Source organism: Cololabis saira, chromosome 2 (assembly GCF_033807715.1).
Source record: "Cololabis saira isolate AMF1-May2022 chromosome 2, fColSai1.1, whole genome shotgun sequence".
In the NCBI taxonomy this organism is placed as follows: domain Eukaryota; kingdom Metazoa; phylum Chordata; class Actinopteri; order Beloniformes; family Belonidae; genus Cololabis; species Cololabis saira.
Window position 1 is genome coordinate 32,242,460 of NC_084588.1, and position 19,917 is coordinate 32,262,376.

The window sequence follows — 19,917 nt, forward strand, 5'->3', positions numbered from 1 at the left end:
TTTTTGGACCTTCTTCGTCAGCTACCCGAGCACAGATGATTCTCCTAACTCATTGACAATGTGTATTCTACTAATCCAATGAAATAAAATAAGCTCTCTGTGCCTAAAGTCTGGAAAGTCCTTCGATGCATATCCCCTGCAGTGGGAATCCCACCAATATTAAATTACAATCTGACTTTAACAGTCAAAAAAAGCAATTATACTTGCCTGAAAAGTTAGTCCCTGGATTACATGAATTTCTTCTTTTGCTCATACAAATTGATATTTAACATAAGCCTCCCCAAATAAAATGATGTGTGAATAATACCCTGTTCTTCTGTCTCTGCCAGGAGTGTGTGAATGCTTTAAAACCATTATAACTGTCCTTGCATTGGCATAAATTATTGTCAAGAAATATGACTGCTGACATCGCAAAAAGAGTGCTGACATAGAGAACAAAAAGATGGTCATTAAATGATGTAAAACAAACACTTCAGTCAAATATTTTCAAATATAAGGCCAATTTGAATCTGCCAGCATGTGTTAGCTGTGCGTTGGCGAGTGAAGCTGTGTATATTATGAAAATAAACATGTGCATCACATGCTGATCAGGTGAAGCCACCTAACATTGTTCAAGTCTAAGTGTCCACCTCCTCCATGTTTCCCCTGTCTGTGGCCATCTTCTTTCTGATGTTGTCTCTGCTCTCTGCTTGTAGGGAAGTTGGGTTAGGTCCGGATTCCCCCACACTGCCTGTGGTTTTCCTTGGCTCCGCTATCATCCTTGCTAACGCTTGTTTCCTCTCATATTGTTTTGACAGGCTGGGTTTCCACCGGGAGTCATCAATATTTTGCCAGGATATGGGCCAACAGCAGGAGCTGCAATTGCTTCGCACATGGGCATCGACAAAGTGGCTTTCACAGGATCAACTGAGGTACTTTTTTTCTCTTTTGAAGTGGTTGGGATCAGCAGCTGCTTACCGCTCGCTTTTTGTCACTTCGGACAAGTGACACAGTGACCAACATGTGCAGAGCATAAGAGCAGGCTGAGTAATTAGGGGATGTTTTGTGCCTGCACTAAAGTCTAAATGACAAACAAATGGGATCTTACATAAGCATACCCTGCATACCCTGTCATTACTACTCATGAAAGGGCTTTGATTTTATCTAACACAAAAGCACATATTTGTGCTGTCAAGAGTATACAAACATGTCTCTCTGGAGATGCTGCCAGCCCTCTGTTTTTCCTCAGCTGTCTATGTGACATTAATGTACCTCATTAATGTTATCAGCAGAGCTTTTCATTAAACTTCCCACAAGTATCCACACCAGATAAACCTCTGTTACTCTGCAGACCAGGGAGGCAGTTCATGTGAAGCTGTAGAACGCGCCATGTTAGATGTGGTCTGAATGCATTCCTGAGGCTGAAGAGAACAGCAAAGTGACAGCAAACCTCATCTATGCAGATCATTTATTAACATCTGTCATTTCCACCACAAACCTGCTCTGCTCCAACCATTTACAGCAAAACTGAATTTATATTATGATTTGGTTTGCGTGTATGAATACCTTTAGTAAATCTGCCAGGTTTGTGTGCGGTTTCTCTTAATGTCTCTGACAGTGTTTTAGTGAGATAATGTATACGTGTATGTGTGTGTGGGTGTGTGTGTGTGTGTGTGTGTGCTCTGTGAGCAAGATCTGATAAGTCTCCACAGGTATAGACGTATAGACATAACAGATTGCTCTCAGGAGCCAAACAGACACAACAATGAAGCCAAAAGTCAGCAGTGCAGTGACAGATTGGTGTTAAAAACCTCAACGTGAAGCTTTTATTTCATTTTTATTACTGATGGATGCAAAGGAAGCACGTTTTAAGCTATGCCAGTGAGATAGCGCAGCATTGTAACTCTGTCTGTGGGTCTACCGTTGATGTTTCCAAAAACTGTTTTGGCTGACTATATGGGGGATCCGCCAGGTTTTCTGTAGGGCTGCAGCAATGCTTACAGTAACGATAAGTTCTCTGGACATATATTGCATGGATGTAATACATTAACGTCTCCATTGTTAAAAGTTATATTTGTGCTTATTGATGAAATATCCATAATATTCAAATGCAGAGTTTAAAATCATCCGATAAACTCAGTGAAACCAAAGGAAAGTATTTTTCTTTGAAACATTCAGGGTCAGGTTTTTATTAAACCCTGGCAATAAACCACTTTCAAAATTTCATTAATGGAGAATTAAAACAAAAAAAAACACACCTACTAGATGCTCTGATAGATCATAATGGCTCTTAAAACATTTTTAAAAAGGGAGGGATGCTGTGGAGCTGGCACTCGCTGCCATAACTGCCAATGCGTTTTATCTATCTTTTGGAAACTTTCACCACATTTGATGGACCTTCAAAGTTCAGTCTAGAAAAAACATCTGAGAAATGATCACATAAAGTTGGATTTCTTTTTTCTGTAACTGGGAGGGTTTCTTAAACCAAACTTACACATTTTTGGCAATCCTTTGATGGCAGCTTACACAATAAATGCAAAAAAAGTCCTGTTATTGTAATTTGTCATCCGATAAAAACACAGTTTACTCCTTTGCATGGTTTCTGTTTCTCCTTATCAGTGAAGTTCCCATCTTTTTATGAGGTTTGCTTTGGGGGAAAAGAAACCAAGCAAACCTAGAGGCCGCAATTTGTTATTCCCTACTTTTGGCCCAGAATGTGCAGAGTACATTTTAAAATCACATTTCCAAGTTACATCAAATGTAGTATTGTACAATGATATATGTTTGCTGATTATTAAAACTCACGCTCAGTTAAGCTATTTAATTATTTAAATGTTTGCTTTGTGTAAAAGATTGCTACATGGCTTGACTTCTGAACTCAGATAGGGAGAGAGGGCTGTATTATCCCACTCAGGAAAATAACTTTACATTATGTGCAAAGTCCTTTGACTGGAACTCATCTCATCAGAGAAACAGTAAACTGGACACTTATTTTTTACTTAAAAAAAAAAAGCCATGTGTGATTCTTTTTTGAAATCTCCATTTCTATGATGATGTGATCTGAATAATGTTGATTCAATTCTAAATTCTGTAAAAAAAAATGGCAAAAAATTACATGACAACGAGTTCAGCAACTTGATGCCTTGCTGGAAAATAACCAGGTTGGTCCACAGCACAAAACGATAAAGTTTCAAACAGCTCCTACATTTCAATCCTGCTTTTCATTAATCAACACGTTAAAATAGTGCTTCTTCATCCATGTTCATAAATCATGATGTTCATTTTCCATGTCCCACTCATGTTTGTTGGGCCACACGTGGGATACTGATTTTCCCATGAACATCTTATTTGCTGTTCTACGCTCCATAGCTGCAAATGCTTGATGATTAAGTAGAAGGAGCTCATTCCTGGAGCTTCAGGCAGGAGACAGAACAAGTTAATCATCCGTCCTACTTACAACAAACTGGTAGTCATGTATTCTTCTTCATAACCATTTTTTCCATTATTCCACTTTTCAACTTTTTCACCCTTGTGATTATTTCCTTTTTTACCAAATGGTTAAGCTTTGGAATTAACAGCTTTGGTTAATGTTAGAATTCATATAAATGACAAAGTCTGAATGTCTGACAAAAATAGATGGTTAGAGAGTAACAAAATTAAAATGCACACATTGAGCCATTTTAACATCATCTGACGTGAAAACCTACCAAACAGAAAACAACAGCCTATAGACACCCTGCTATCTTAAAGTTTTATTCAATTTAATTTCATTCACTACAAACCCATCTCAAGTCACTTTAAACATAAAGTATTTAAGTTAAATTATTCTAATTATAATTTAACTTAAATACTTTATGTTTAAAGTATAAAGTATAAAGTATTTAAGTTAAATTATTCTAATTACTCGGATAATGCGGTGGACAATGGATGGATGGATGGATATTCTAATTATAGTCATCATAGTCAATTCATCGTAATTTACACATAGTCAAATTAACTCTAATTGACTTAAAAACTCAAAATGCATGTGATGCCAATCAATAATGATGAAAATAAAAACTTGATTTGGAACCCAATAGATTTGATCTAATCTCCTCTTTGGTGCAAGCATGAGGCGACAGTGGAGAGGAACAAACCTGGTAAGCAGAGTTAAAAAAAAAAACTCCGGCTGGATCAGATTCTGGGAGGGCGGCCATCTGCCATCTGCCATCGTCTATGGGAGACTAAAGTAATAAAAACATACAAAATGAGTATGGACATGCCATCAATGAGGCGAGCCCTAACTACAAGATATTTTTAACCATAGATTATGACTATTATGTTTTGGATATCTGGACAAATATCCCAAACACATACTGGGTGCTGCATATATTAGAGTTTGCCTACCATGTTTCACTTTTAATGTTACTGAAATGCCACTGAAGTCGCACCACCGCTGACATAAGTGGCTCATTTTGAAAAGCTATCTATTGTGTTCTCATCATTAATCTAGCCTCTATAAAGTCACATCGTTACAAAATATTTAAAAAATCTAAACTTAATTGAGGACTGTTAGTGACTCCTGTTGGTCCATGCAGAGTACAACATGACAAATATGTTGACCTAATTAGCATTCAAAGTTGTTTAAACGGCTTAAACTGAACATTAACCCTGGCATGAGTATCTTTAAAACCACATCTTTGTGAATGGACAGTGGAACGTAGATATTTTTGTTCTGTGTTACTCAGGACAAATACACGAGAAGAGAGAGAGAGAGCGAGAGAGAGCGTGTGTGTGTGTGTGTGTATGTGTGTGTGTGTGTGTGTGTGTGTGTGTGTGTGTGTGTGTGTGTGTGTGTGTGTGTGTGTGTGTGTGTGTGTGTGTGTGTGTGTGTGTGTGTGTGTGTGTGCATGTGCCACCAGACTTACTGTAATGGTACCATCTAACACACACACACACACACACACTCTTAGTTTTATCATCCTAATTGAATGTTTCTTTTGTGAGTGACCTCATTTCTCTTTTTTATACGAGTTTTCCTGTTGTTTCATGTTGTCTGGAGTCAATTACTGAACGAATGAGCCAGTTCTGACGGAGACTGCCGATCCCCAGACAGTGAGTCACTGCTCTGTAGTAGGAATGGTGGGGGACACAAGTGAGCACAGCATCTCCTCTCAGAGAGGAAGCTGGAGGAATAGTTACAGGTGGATTTTAGATCCAAAACTCATCCTCTCACTGACTCATGTGCGTCTATGACTCCACAAAGAGGAGTTTAGCAGCCCAGCGTGTCTCCTATTCCCCCGAACAAAGGCATGCGAACATCCTCCTTAGTCAGCCACTTCGTGTTTTACGATCAAAGAGAGATAAAACACTTCAGAAACAATGAAGCCAAGCCAAGCATTGCATTGTTTTTAATACAGCGTCAGTGCCAGCCAGCACAGCATTTCATTCGCTTTTCTAAATCCTTTCCTGGTCACTGTATCAGTTCAGACTCTAAGATATTGAAAGGAGATTAATCTTTTCCGTGTTGGAGGTGGGGGATTTTGGTTGGGCACTCAGATGGTATTTTTCCACTTTATCTTGTCAGTTCTCTTTGAAAATAAAACAGACGGTATGAGTAACAGGAAGATGAATACTTGTTCAGGGCGTAGGATTGTGAGGGAGATTTAGGGATTTTCACAGGCTTCTTATCTGTCCAGTTAATGCACTGGTTCGGGGAAATATTGGTTTAATCTGCTAATGCAGTGCACAGTTATTCTGTAACATGATGATCTTGTAACTTTCAGGAGGAGGTTGAAATAGTTTCTTTTGCATACTGTATATAGATCCGTATCTAAGGAAAATCTAAATCTTTACTCCTTGTTAAAAGTGAGATGAAAAACTTGACCAAAAGGGCCGTATAAAATCTAAGATGAGCACTCAGCTGACTTTGGCAGAAAAACTGGAAGCAAACAGATGTTTGTTACTCTGAGGTAACAAACGCACCTCAGGGTAACTCAGGGTAAAGGGATACGCTGCCCCGCTGAGAAGTGCTGTTACTTAGTCCATCCATCCATCCATCCATCCATCCATCCATCCATCCATCCATCCATCCATCCATCCATCCATCCATCCATCCATCCATCCATCCATCCATCCATCCATCCATCCATCCATGGGGCAGCAGCATGAACAGAGATCTCCTCTAACCCTGTCAAGGAGACACTGACGAGTACCCAAACCATCACAGAGGTATATTTAATCCCTCCAGTGGGTCTGTCCCGAGGTTTCTTTCTGATGGCACATGCTGGAAATACCTCCCCTGAAGGCTTCTCCAAAGCTTCTTTTATATATAATCTTGTAGCATAGACAAAGCGGCCCAGCTATCCAGGGTTTACGCCTGCCTTTTCCCGACAACAGCTGTGATAGACTCCAGCAGGTACCTGTGACCCTGGACAGGATTAAGCGGGTATAAATGATGGATGAAGGGACAAAGCATAGATAGCACTTTAGTTTTAATTGACGTATTTTTTAAACCAGTCTTGAAGCGTCAGTCTGGTGATGGTGAGTAGAACCGTGTAGTTTTACTGTTCAGTGCTGAGAATCTAAAACCACCTCCAGATTCAGCATGTAAATTCTGTAGTGGCGTTCAAACAATAAATGAATTAAAAATCAAAAAGTAAAAAACCTCAGTTATCAATTTTAAGTTTTGGCTTTTGTGTGAATTAAAGAAATGAGATGTAAAAGCTAATTAGTGACCTTTAAAGCTTCTGCGTGTTGGATTTTATTATCTTTAGCTCAAATCACTTAACGCTACACTGCTGGCTGCAGCCACAAATCTGGTTTGGTATCTTTGCACGGTAGCAAATTTATTCAAATATGACAATCTATTTCCTTAAAGAACAATGCTAGTTGTTCTGCAATTTTTGCCTATCTGCAAACACTGATTAAGCCTACCATACACCACAACTAACCATTATACAAACTCTGGGCCTATAGTTTTAATTCTCTTCAATCCCTTTTGTTTGCCATACATGTATTCAAGTTGTTCAAACCTTTTTTGGGTACTTTAATCATGTTTGAGTTGCCGAACATTTAGTATAAAGTCAATTTTCCCTTCATAGAGTGATAAATAAATGAATATTTCTCAATTTAAATCTGTAAAAGTAAAACCTAGTGCTTCGTATTGAATTACACATGTGATTCTCTTGAGCAACAGAAAAGTTTCCCAAATCTTATCAGTAATGCTGCTCTTAAATGTATTATTTATTGTTCTTCATTTTGGTTATATAATATAATCAATCTTGATAAGGAGTGAAGGGGAAATAGGGATAATAAGAAGATAAGGACAAGCCACAGGCAAATCCCTTGTCATTTTCCATATCAGCACACAGGACTTGTTTCATAGCAGACATAAAGTCTCACAGTCGGTCGTGTCACAGGACACCACCCACACACCTTGTGGTCGCCTCTTCCTGCCTTCCACTACATATCAGATGCTGTTCCAGGCTGAAACATTTTGTTTTCCTGTTACAGTTTCCAAAAACATGTAATGGATATGCATTCAGTGTGTATACAGAGCTCGTGTTTCAGCTGGCCTGCCAATGCATTCCTTGTTTGGAGCTAAGCAACCTCTTTAAGATATTTTATGGCTCCAGCTGATTTAATGATTTGGCTGAAGGCCCGTATCAGGCCTGAGTAAACCTCTGATTTCTTTTTTTTCCTCTGCTAGGTAGGCAAGCTGATCCAGGAGGCGGCGGGGAAGAGTAACCTGAAGAGAATAACACTGGAGTTGGGAGGAAAAAATCCCAACATCATATTTGCAGATGCAGATTGTAAGTTAACAAGTCATTTTTTAGTTACTTTGTTTGGCTGTCACCCTCCCTATATTGTTGCAGTTACTTATTCGTAAGGCCTTTCATCTGTGATTTAAAGGCACGATTAGACTGAAATCCTTAAAATCCTCAAAAGTTTACTTGTGCTTTGAAAAGCTCTGGATGGATGCATTTCTTATAAACTCTAAGTGGCTCACCAAATTGAGGGTGGGGGGTGCTTTCAGATGCTTTCAACAGCAGTGAGAGGTGCTCACTGAGGCCTGTAAATCAGGAGAATGGACCCTGACTCAGTCGGGTGCTTCAGCCGAGACCCATAAATCACAGGGGTGCGTTAACCCTTTGTGTGCAACAGCAGGATCCTGTCTCTCAGGTGTTGGGTATCAGATTTGCAGAGGAAAGCTTCAATAAAACCACACAGAGCTTTTTCTAATCAGATGAATGTTTTTGCGCTTACGTGGATTAAGTCGGCATTAAGTCCTGAATTACTTTGCTTGAAATATACCAAATGAACCATTTTTGCTTAGAATTTGACAAGCAGGTTTCTAATGAATGATTAGCTCAAATCTAAATACTAAACTCTCCTTTGTTGTCCCCAGTGGATCTAGCAGTGGAGCAGGCGCACCAGGGTGTATTTTTTAATGCGGGCCAGTGCTGCACTGCAGGCTCTCGCATCTACGTGGAGGAGCCCATATACGATGAGTTTGTGCGGAGGAGCGTGGAGCGGGCCAAAAGGAGGATAGTCGGCAGTCCTTTTGACCCCACAACTGAGCAAGGCCCACAGGTGAGATGAACACATCCGCCTGTGCTCAAGCAGAGCTTGTCTTTGTGTTACCACTTTTATCTTAATATCATTGTCTGCTCATTAATGTCTTCCTTCTTATCCGTCCGCCAACTCCACAGATCAGCCGGGAGCAGCAGAACCGTGTGTTGGAGTACATCCAGAGTGGCATCAGTCAGGGAGCAAAGCTGGAGTGTGGAGGCAAAGCTGCAGGCTTGAAAGGGTTCTTCATTGAGCCCACGGTTTTCTCTAATGTGAGGGATGACATGCGCATCGCCAGAGAGGAGGTATGACTTCCAAGAGCAGGAATTTGTAATTCCAGCACAGTTAAAGTGTTCATACCTGATTCATACTTTTAGATCAAACCCTTTGTTCAGACAAAGATAAACAGCAAAACGCCCAATCTCAATCTTCCTCTATTGATTTCAGAATGAATTCAAATTTCTATTCACTGTAAAATGTTATCTAAAATTTACAAATTAATTTCTATGAATAATGTAAAAAATATCCATTTCATCATCGATATGGGAACAGAATCTAGAGTTTACCTCTAATGCTGACTTCTGGCCCTGTAAAAATATATTAATGTCTACAACCAATGCAAACTTACAAGTTGTACTATACAAAGTAATTCACAGAGTGCACTTAACTGGGGAAAAATGTTTAAAATGTGTATACAGTGCACACAAACTTTTACAGACACCTACTTGCATGCTATATGGAACTGCACACCAGTCAAAACTTTCTGGCTTAACATCACAGATACTCTCCCAACAACCCATGTCTTACTGTCACGTGCACTTCTCTACAATAACACTGGATAGCAGCTCCAATGGAATAATTTTAGCTTGGGGAAAACAATTTAGAATGTAAGGGCTGTTATTATCATTATTGTTATCATGGTGCTATATTTTCCCCTTCCTTAAATTGGGATGCTTCACATCCCAATTTCTCATGGCATGGGGGGTGGTGCTGGGGCGTATCTCTTGGGTGTCCCTACCCCCTGTGGTCCTGCACGGCTCTGCCCGGCGGCTTCCCTTGGGTTCGTACTGTGTACCTGCTCCGTGGCTGTGTGCCCGTCTGGGTTTGGTCAGTCCCTGATTGTTGGGACTTCCAGGGGACCTGCACCCTCCAGGGCTTGGGCAAGACTGAAGCTGATGGATTTGGTGCAGGAGCAATCCTCCGTAGGGGGGGGGGCTTTCTGGGGTTGCCATGTGGCTGATTGGCGGTGGATGGGCAGGGGGAGTGGTGCTGCTGCCGAACTGCGTGGGGTGGGCTGCTGGTTTGTGGTGCTGTCGCCGTAGATAGAGGTGCCGTTGGATTGGGTTGGGCGACCAGGGACTGGGGCGGCCGTGTTGCAGCCCTTGACTCTGGGGCCCGGCCTGGGCCTCATGGGCGGCCCTGCAGCTACAGACACCCCCTCCAGGCCCAGTTCTCCACACATATAAACACATACACACACACACATACACCGGGGTGGTCAAGGGCTATATATATATATATATATATATATATATATATATATATATATATATATATATATATATATATATATATATATATATGCGCGCGTGTGTGTATGTACAGTATATATATGTGTAAATATATGCATATATGTATATGTTTATTCAGGTATGTATTTGTATATCTATATGTGTGTGTATATATTTCGTATTTATGTATAAACATAGTTATCTATACTTTATACTAGTGTGTTAACCTTGAATCATTATAAAGTACACAGCACGCAACATATAATATCTTAATAGATGATAAACTTATGACGTGTGTACGCTCAAATAAGTGTTTACACATTTGTTTCATTGAGAACTTCTAACCAATAATTAATATGTATACAGTATACACATTGTGTATGTATCATTTACTGTATAGTTGACTGCGTGAATATGATTTCATATTGTTATATTTACATATATGAAAGTATTTAAAGAAACATGTACATATATTTCTATACAGAGATAGTATGTATATGTTACTTTCATGTAATCGATATATATCATCCTCACACAACCTATTATACACTCACTCACATACACTACAACACACCACACCGTCACCAAGGTGCACCCATCACTGTCTTGTCTTTCCTTTCCTGCTCTTTTATATCCCACTATTGGTGATCGTATTCCTCTTTGACAGAATCAGGTTTGATTTTTGTTTCAGGGGGTCAATAAATATGGCTGTCTAGACGCCTGGTGAAGGACACACACACTCATGCACAAAACAAACCACAACAACAAAAAAAAAACCCTGTTGCAAGATCAAATTGCATAATTACAGTATGTTGCTTCAGGTTTTTGCAAACTTGGTATAAACCACTGATATATATGCAGACAAGGGAAAACAAAAAATAAACAAAAAAGAAGCAACAGCAGTAATTATGTAAAGTAAAAACTGTCACAAGCACAAACTATATAATGATAGTGACTCATTATCATTGATGTATCAGCGCAATAAATGTATAATTGCAGTGTGGATTCAATTTTAACTTTTTATTTAGTTCAGTTAATTTAATTTGTATTGCAGAATTACAAAAAACTCAGTGCATAATAAATATAAAAAGTACTAAGCGCTACAGTGAAGTATTTAAGTATATATAGTGGATGATAAGAGTGTCAAAAGCAAAAACATTATGAAAAAGGAATAAATAAAAGAGTGGAAGTCAAAAGAGAAATAAAAGAATATATGTGGATTTCTCAAAATGTATTTGTTTCAGTCAACTGATATGGTGTCATGAAGAAAATCTGAGTCTGTCTTTACATTTATACAGTATTAATTATAAAACTTATTGTGATTATATTTTTTCATTTGTTGAAAACAGTTTTGAATTGGAATTGAATACAATATGTTTTAATTTATTAACACTTGGGGCAATCAACCTATGCCAAAATAAATAGCTATTTTGGGTCTCTTTGTGCTGGGTCTCCGGAAAGTGCCTTGAGACAGCTGTGTAAATAAAATTTAAATGAATTAAAGACAACTGAAAGTAATTTTAATGTTTTAAGTGTACAGAAAGTGCATAAAAAATACTGAACTACCAGTGTGGAGGAGGATTCATGGCCTCAGTTTGTAACACATCCGTAATTGAGTTATACAGATTTGTATATTGCAAAAAATCATACACTTTCTCACTCAACTGCTTCAATTCATGCCATTTTGATTCCCTTACATTTAAACTCCATTTCACAATCAAGCATAGGTTGTTTTTTTTTACCTCTTAAAAGTTAAAAATGTCCAGAAACTCTAATTTTAGACATCAGTGTTTTTCTTTCTCATGTGCTTGCAGATTTTTGGACCAGTCCAGCAGATCATGAAGTTCAAAACAATTGAAGAAGTGATAGAAAGAGCCAACAACACAGACTATGGTTTGGTTGCTGCTGTATTCACCAACAACATCAACAAAGCCATGACCATTTCCACAGCCATGCAGGCCGGCACCGTCTGGTGAGATCCGGCTGCTGCTTCCTTCACTACAGTCAGCCATATGTGTCAAGCATTTTAGTCATCCTAAAACTGCCACTTAGCTATTATTATGCATACCCCATTGGTTCCCATAACCAAGACATTGGAGATGTTGAAACATCAGAAGTATTGAGCCAGTGCAGGGCACAACCTCAAACATTAAACTGTAAACGTAAATGAGCACCTGATGTGATACATTTTTTTGGAATGAAATGGATGAATGGATACTTGAAATCAGTATGATGTTTTGTTTAATGTGCTGTTAATTATATACAAATGATTCTTAGTAAGGGCCGAGATGTCTGTCTCTGACCAAACATTTACTTTCCCCTATGTTTTTCATCTTTGATGACATCAGTCATCATCCCACCTCCATCCACTGCATACACAGAACATAAAGTTACTGCTGGGCACTTTGTTAGTAATGTTTCTTCTCTTTGACGTCCACTGCTTTTGTTTCTGGTTCATCTTAGTAGTCTTTCCCATGCAGCTGTAATTTAATTAATTTACAAATAGCCCGACAGCGTTCAGCTGTGCTTGCTAAACAGCAACAGAATTATATGATCAAGTTCAGAGGGTTACAAAAATAGCTGCAATTATGGCAGCACATTTTTACATCTTCCTAAATGCGGCTTAAGTTACGGCAAACCACAAGAGTCAACGGCATGAGAGTGATCAATGTGTTGTGTATTTCCCAGGATAAACTGCTTCAACGCTCTGAGCACGCAGTGTCCATTTGGAGGATACAAAATGTCTGGCAATGGACGTGAATTGTGAGTAGCACTTGGCCGTCTGCCCATTAAGTATACACAAATTAACCGCAATATCACTTTGTGTTTTGTGTTTACTTTCCAAAGTTGCTTAACGTTGCATCAATCATTATCTGAGAGGATATTGCTATATTTTTTGCTCTAAGAATCTCCAGCAGTGTGTAAAGCATATCTAATCGCTCCTGTCAACATGACAGTTTTCAACAAAATGAGCATTGTTCTTATTTTGTGTTTCAGGGGAGAAAGCGGCCTGAAGGAGTACACAGAAATTAAGACCATCACCATGAAGATGGTCGCCAAGAACTCTTAAGGCAGCTACGCTTTTCTGAGAGAAGGCAGTGTCTTCCTCATCCCTGCCTCCTGTCAGACCGTCCACCTCGGCAAACCACAGCAACCATCAAAACTAGCTATCTTCATGGTAACTACAGGCTGTTCTCCTTCGCTGCCTGCAGCCCCCGCCCCACACCCCCCGTCAACTCGGCCCAGCAGTCAGCCTTTTCCTGTCCAGCTATCTCCAGGTCTCAACTGACAACCACTGAACAAGCACCCACTCTGTATACCTCCTCCACTAAATACACGAAAGCACTCAGAGACGATGAGTCAGGCTGCCCCCGAATATCAACACCCGTTACCATTCATCACACGATCTTCTCCCCAGATGCTGGACGCTCAGAGACTCAGTCGCCGCACTTGCAATAAGCCCTTTTCTAGCGACCTAACATGTTTTTGGAGCCAGTTCTTCTTTGTATTGTGCGGTATGATTGTCAAAACCTCATGTGTCATTGTTTCATTCAAGACCACTGATGTTGTCGCCCTCAGACATGAATGGATAAAATGTTAATTCAGAATTAAAATTGATTTCTTATTGTCTGTGTTTATATTTTAGCTTATATGACCTAACACTGTATGTAAACCTCTGACCGCCATGAACGTGAAAGATTTAAACTCTTAAAGCTTTTTACTCTCACCTGCTAAAAGAGGAGTAGATGTATTTTAAACTTTATGTAACTGATTTTCATTGATGTCCATCTATGTTAATGTTTATGTTTATACAATCATATGCTATAAAAATATAAAATGACTGTAGTTTTTTTTTTTCAGTAAAACATTTTTGTTCCCTTGATAATGTTTGAGTGTTCACTTCATTATCAGAGTTCAGTATCAACGGCCCAGCTGTCTGCTATCACAGATTTACAAACGTCCCTTTCCCAGTATAGCTCTAGCACCAGTCAACATAGCAGATATATCCATCATCTAGACATCATTTGTTGAACTGTATGCTAAATACATTGGTCATGTCATACAAGTTAAAATTTAATCTGATTTAGTTCAAAGTTCTCCACAAAATACTTGTCACCACTGACATAATGTACCATATGTGTTTTGCCAACAGCAGAACCTGCGTTCACTCTCCTGCTGCAACAGACGACTGCTTCTGTACAGTCGCTCTCTCAGTTGGGGGTCGTCCCACTCCAGCCCTCCATCTGGCTTTGGGGGTGACCTTTCCACTCCTACAATCCCACATCTCCAAACATTTGTTTTAGGCCTGTTTGGCTGAAGACGGAAAGAAAAATAATTAAATTATGAATAAACCACTGGCTCGTTCTAAGAAGTTACATCAACACTAAAGTACACTGGTATATTTTTTTCACAACACCAGGCCTAGTCTTGTGTACTCAACTGGTCACATGCTCTACATACACATACACATATATATATATATATATATATATATATATATATATATATATATATATATATATATATATATATATATATATATATATATATATATATATATATATATATATATGTGTGTATTATAATATAAAATACAATTCATAAACTCTCAAAACATTTCTCTATTTGTTCTGCCAACAGATCAGTTTAGTTTTGAAAACAGAAATGTTTGAAACAACAGTTTTTTGATTGAGTAACTAAAATTTCTGACTCTAACTTGTATATCTTTTGAAATAAATGTTTAAAAAAAGAAGATCTGGTCTTGCACGTGTTTCAAATACTGTTTGTTAGACTGACTTCAAAAGGTAGTACGGAGGAAATTAGCGTAAACGTGGAGGCACTACAGTTGCCTAAAAAAAAAGTATTTACAAGAAAGATACACACTTATAGAGTCTGACACTAAAATTCTCAGTTGTTCTCATGTTTTAAGTTTTAATAGTGAATGAATAGAGGCAATATGATGTATGCTGTCACAAGGTATAGTCCTAAAGGAACTATTCATTAAATGTGAAACTTATGAAATGGAAAAATCTGACAAATCTTATTCAAATACTTTGAGAATTATTTACATAGTCAAAGATTAAAGGTTTTTTTTTTAATAACACTGGACAGTATGTTCTTTTAAGAACCTCAATTAATTATTTTTAAACACATCTTAATGTATCACATAATGTATCATTGAAACAAAGGGGTTCCGGTATTTTTCCAGTGTTCCTCTTTGTTGTTTAGTATTCTGTCAGCGCCACCTACTGGACAGGTAGATTCATGACTACCTCGGGTTTAGAAGTTTTATATCTTTTAATCACAGAAGACATTTGATCCGTCACAGTTAGAAATGCAGAAGTCATCATGTTTTAAGGGTTTCAAGGGTTAACGCCGAAAGCATTAATGAATTAAAATATGAAGCAAAGTCATGCATTATATACATATTACATCTTTGTACGCACACAGAACCAAAGATGCTTTCTTTATGTAGGTTTTTGATCTCTTTAGGAGTCTGTGGGTTGCCATATACTTCAGACAGGAGACAGTCATGACCTATAGAAAGGGAGAAGGGCGGTAAAAGCCGTCTCTAAAGCCATCCATCCACTTTCTATACCCTCCTCATCCTGTTCAGGGTCACAAAGGTCCCAGGGCCTGTTCCATCTGTCATTGGACAAGAGGTGGGGTACACCCTGGACAGGTCACCAGTCCATCACTGAGCCACACAGAGACAAACGAAATAAACAACTCACTTCGACAGACAAATGTACAATAATTAATTCACATATATATGCATGTTTTTAGACTAGGAGATGAATTTGGATTACCCTAGAGGAAACCCATGTAAAAGAATAAACTCCTAAAAAAAAGAATCTCAGATGAGATTTGAAACAGGAGCCTTTTCCCTGCATGATAACAGTGAAAAGCAGTTCTTTCATTCTGAACAGTAAGGCTCTCTATAGCTATAAGTTACATATGACTTCCTTGTGAACACAAATATTTCTTTCAGTGTCATGTTTAATAAAAAGGAACTGAGGACATGACCATGGTTGGTGTTCGTGTTGCTGGTGAATGGATGTGATGACAGTTCACTTGAGCTTTTTCTTTGGCCAACAAATTTAAGTGATCAGGGAACAGTTTCCCACAATTCCCTCCACAGCTGGAATCCCTAACCTTTCCAAAGTGAAGGTGAAAAATTGATCCTCTTATTGTAGCACTTTGTTAACACAACGGGGAACACCAGACTACAGATGCACGCTCTCAAGTTAAAAGTACATTCATGAACCCATTGGTGTTGTGGGTCGCTCAGAATTATATTTTACATCAGCATGATCCAAAAAATGTTCAAAGTCTGGGATAGAGGGAAGTAAAATGAATCTGCAATGTTTTGATTTCTGAGTGTTTGTCACTTCTTACACACAAACTTTGTGTGGCATCAGCAACATCACAGTTAGACTTCTGTAAGTAAGCTAATACATGATGACTAATACAAGATGACAAAAAAGATCTGACTTTCGTCAGATAGTGCCACAGAAAGTACCATTTAAACTACCTTACTTTCTTAGAGTGTGCGTGAATAACCCTAAAGTCAAGGACATTGACTTGGAAACCAATCACATACTGACTGGGACATTCACCCTTTGTCCAGATGCGCTCTTATCCTTCAAAAGCCTTGTTTATAGCTTCTGTTAATATTCCAGCAAGACAGCACTGTTTTTCATATATTCTGTTCTTTTATGATATTTTCTCCCACACAGGGATGTCTTCCAGCGTCTGGCTAGTAAATGATGTCTGGGATTCTTCATTTTTCAATGAAATCACTTTCTTCAGACACAGCGTTGCATAGCGATTGCATTTTAACGCTAAAATGTGCATCTGTGAGAGAGAGAGAGAGAGAGAGAGGGAGAGAGTGCGTGCGTGCTTGTGACAGGTCTGACTCTTCCCATTAAAATGCTGTGCAAGGTTTTTCTGCTCATGCTCCTGGTCCCTGCGTAGCGTGAGTCAGGGCTCGTAGACTGGACAGATCTGGGAAGTGCAGACTCCTGTAACGCACTGGTGCTGTGACAAGTTCATACTGCATGAGCAGGAAGGTGACATGACTGCTTTAACTGTAAAGAAAATAAAATATACTGTACATCAATATGTAGCATTTACTTGATTTTGTCTAAAGCTGAAACTGAAACTGAGTAAATACAATCAAAAGAAGAGGTAGAACATAATTCACCATTCAGGTTATATATATATATATATATATATATATATATATATATATATATATATATATATATATATATATATATATATATATATATATATATATATACATATATATATATATATATATATATATATATATATATATATATATATATATATATATATATATATATATATATATATATATATATATATGTTTATATATATATATAAATAAAACTTCACTATCAGCTGATGTTGTAAGGGAGATGCTGAAGGTAGGAAGGTGCTTTGTGAGTCCTCTGGACTGAGGAAGGAAAATGAGGAGTCTTGGTGGTGAAATGACGAGGTTCAGGAGAGTGGAGCATGAGTTCTTCCTTTGCCCATGATCCATTTCTCCATTGTTAATAAGAATCAGTTTTGTAGCTTTTAAAGTATCCCTGCCAACAGACAAACAAACTACTATGAAAACATCTCAGCTATTTTCATTTAAAAAATACCCACCGCGGTTTCCAAGTCTGTCATGATAAATCACTCACAGGCACATGTGTACGCTGAAAGACTGCGTGTTGTAACCCCTGCTCAGGATGATTATAAACTTACTGAGTGCAAAAGTATATCAAAATTCCGGTCTCAGTCATATAAGTCAAGTTTCTATCGGTGGACTGACTCTACAGAAGTCTGTCCAGTGTTTCATACAACCAAACATTCCCAGTTTTGTGTGGACATTTATTGTCCTCAAAAGACTTTTCCTAAATACTTTCATTCACTATAAATACAAGACTCATATTGATAGTTTTTATTTAAACAATCTGACCACTAATCAATAGATTGGCAAGACAGTTGAAGTACGTTTTTGAACCACACTGAAGGAACATAGTTGAATGTTACTGATCAGCAGACACAACGCAAAGGCAAGGTGAGTAACACCATCTCTTGTGTAGGCTGAAAAAAATTGGTGTTCATTCGCGACACTTATTCTATAAACTGGAAACAGAGTATTGGCAGCCTACTTGGGATAGTTCACGTTGGGATGTATTTTCTTGGGGAGCACGGGCGGGAGGGGGAAGGTGGAGCTGGCACTTTTTTTCTTTTCTAATATCAACAGACGAATAGCTGAAGTCATCCATTAATCGCTTACCCTGCCTTTAAGTATAAAACTGCAAACACAGCGCTTTGACTTGGCTCCGCCTGCCAAACTCCCCAAGTGGCAGAATTCAAGCTGTATTTACAGGATTTGAGGAATAAGATCTTATCAACTATTGATTCATAACTGCAGGGTTCATGGCACATGAGAACACACACACACACACACACACACACACACCTCCACAAAACCCGTTTCTCTCTTAAGCAGATCAGTGTCCTTGGATGAAAACATGTTTCAGAAAAGTATTTTTGTATTTTTATCCATTGCTACATGTGTTAATCACCGAAGCAAAGAAGGAAACTAACAAACTTCTTCCCAAAATAGTGTATATTTTTCAGTCTTCTGTACCTTTTGTAACATCTTCACTTTTCAGTAAGTTAATAAGTATTGTGAGGAAACTGTGACTGGCTGTGTATTTTGTAACATTGCATCAATTTCTGTTTAATGTCACTATTAAAAACTGTTCTGCTCATATTTCTTCACAATTGTATTTTCTCTTTCATTTGGCAAAAACACCATATTTGTAATTTTTGCACATTAAAAAAACAGTTCAGCAGATCCACACTAGCTCCTAGCTGCTTTTAGAAGTCCATTTATAGTGCAGTAGTCTGTTTAGCTTGGGTCTGTTGTCTTCTTATTACAGTTATAGTTTCTCTAATGTTGTCAGTAAGATTTTGTAGTGTGTACGTTTCCAATGTAACCCTGAAACCACTGAGTCACCACCACTAACCACCCGCCTCCCCACATACCCGGTGACACTTTAACCAAACCAGTCACAGCGTGAGAGCTGAAAACCCACTGGTTTCTGGTTGCAGTCACCAGGGACTGCAGCCGCAGTCTTTATAATGAAACATGAAGCTGGGCAATTCCAAGTCATTCATAATGCTGCATTTGCTCCCAGCACCTTTTTTTCTGTTTTCATGGAAAATGTTATTTGCTGAGTTTTTTCAAAGAAAAGATTCAAGAAGAAGCTTTGACAAAAAAGGTTTTTTCCCTGTTAACTTGACTTGACTTAACTGTTGAAAAAAAAGGTATTTAATTTAATTTGAACCCACTTAATGTCTGATGAGCCTTTTTCTTTCACATTATCATATGCACTGTCAAATAAGGGCTACTGATATACAGTATAAGAAATGATAACACATCAAAACGGTGAGTTTGATTTCAGGGGAACTTCACGGCAAAGCATGTGAGTTTAAATGTTTACTTGAAGAACAGTTATGTTGACTGTGGACTGTGAGGAGTGAATGTCTTCAAATGTAAGTGCAGCAGGCAGGGTCAAGGTCACGTGTATGTTGGGAAACAAGAGCCAGCCTTGAACACAAAGCACATGATATTTGTAAGACGTTAGATTCAAACCTGCTTAACTTGAGAAAAATCAAATGTGTCTCGGAAGCTTCTCACAAGTATTGGATTCACTGCTGCACTGCACTCAATCCTGTGTGCAGTTTGTACCACATCAAGTTATTAAAACAATGATAATAAAAACAGTAATAAGACCACAAAAGATACACAGAAAAGATAGAGCAGCAACCTTTTAAAATG

At 38.4% G+C, this 19,917-nt stretch overlaps 1 protein-coding gene across 1 annotated transcript in view; it reads left to right on the plus strand.

Moving 5' to 3' along the window:
- The window catches only part of aldh1a2 (aldehyde dehydrogenase 1 family, member A2), a 30,094-nt gene extending 15,589 nt beyond the window's left edge, over window positions 1–14,505 (plus strand). Inside the window, exons 7-13 of the mRNA XM_061743591.1 lie at window positions 798–911; window positions 7,670–7,772; window positions 8,369–8,553; window positions 8,673–8,837; window positions 11,858–12,015; window positions 12,732–12,806; window positions 13,041–14,505. Of these exons, the coding sequence (XP_061599575.1) occupies window positions 798–911; window positions 7,670–7,772; window positions 8,369–8,553; window positions 8,673–8,837; window positions 11,858–12,015; window positions 12,732–12,806; window positions 13,041–13,113 (873 nt within the window). The 3' untranslated portion in view covers window positions 13,114–14,505. The remainder of the gene's footprint in view (window positions 1–797; window positions 912–7,669; window positions 7,773–8,368; window positions 8,554–8,672; window positions 8,838–11,857; window positions 12,016–12,731; window positions 12,807–13,040) is intronic.
- Window positions 14,506–19,917: the final 5,412 nt, after the last annotated feature.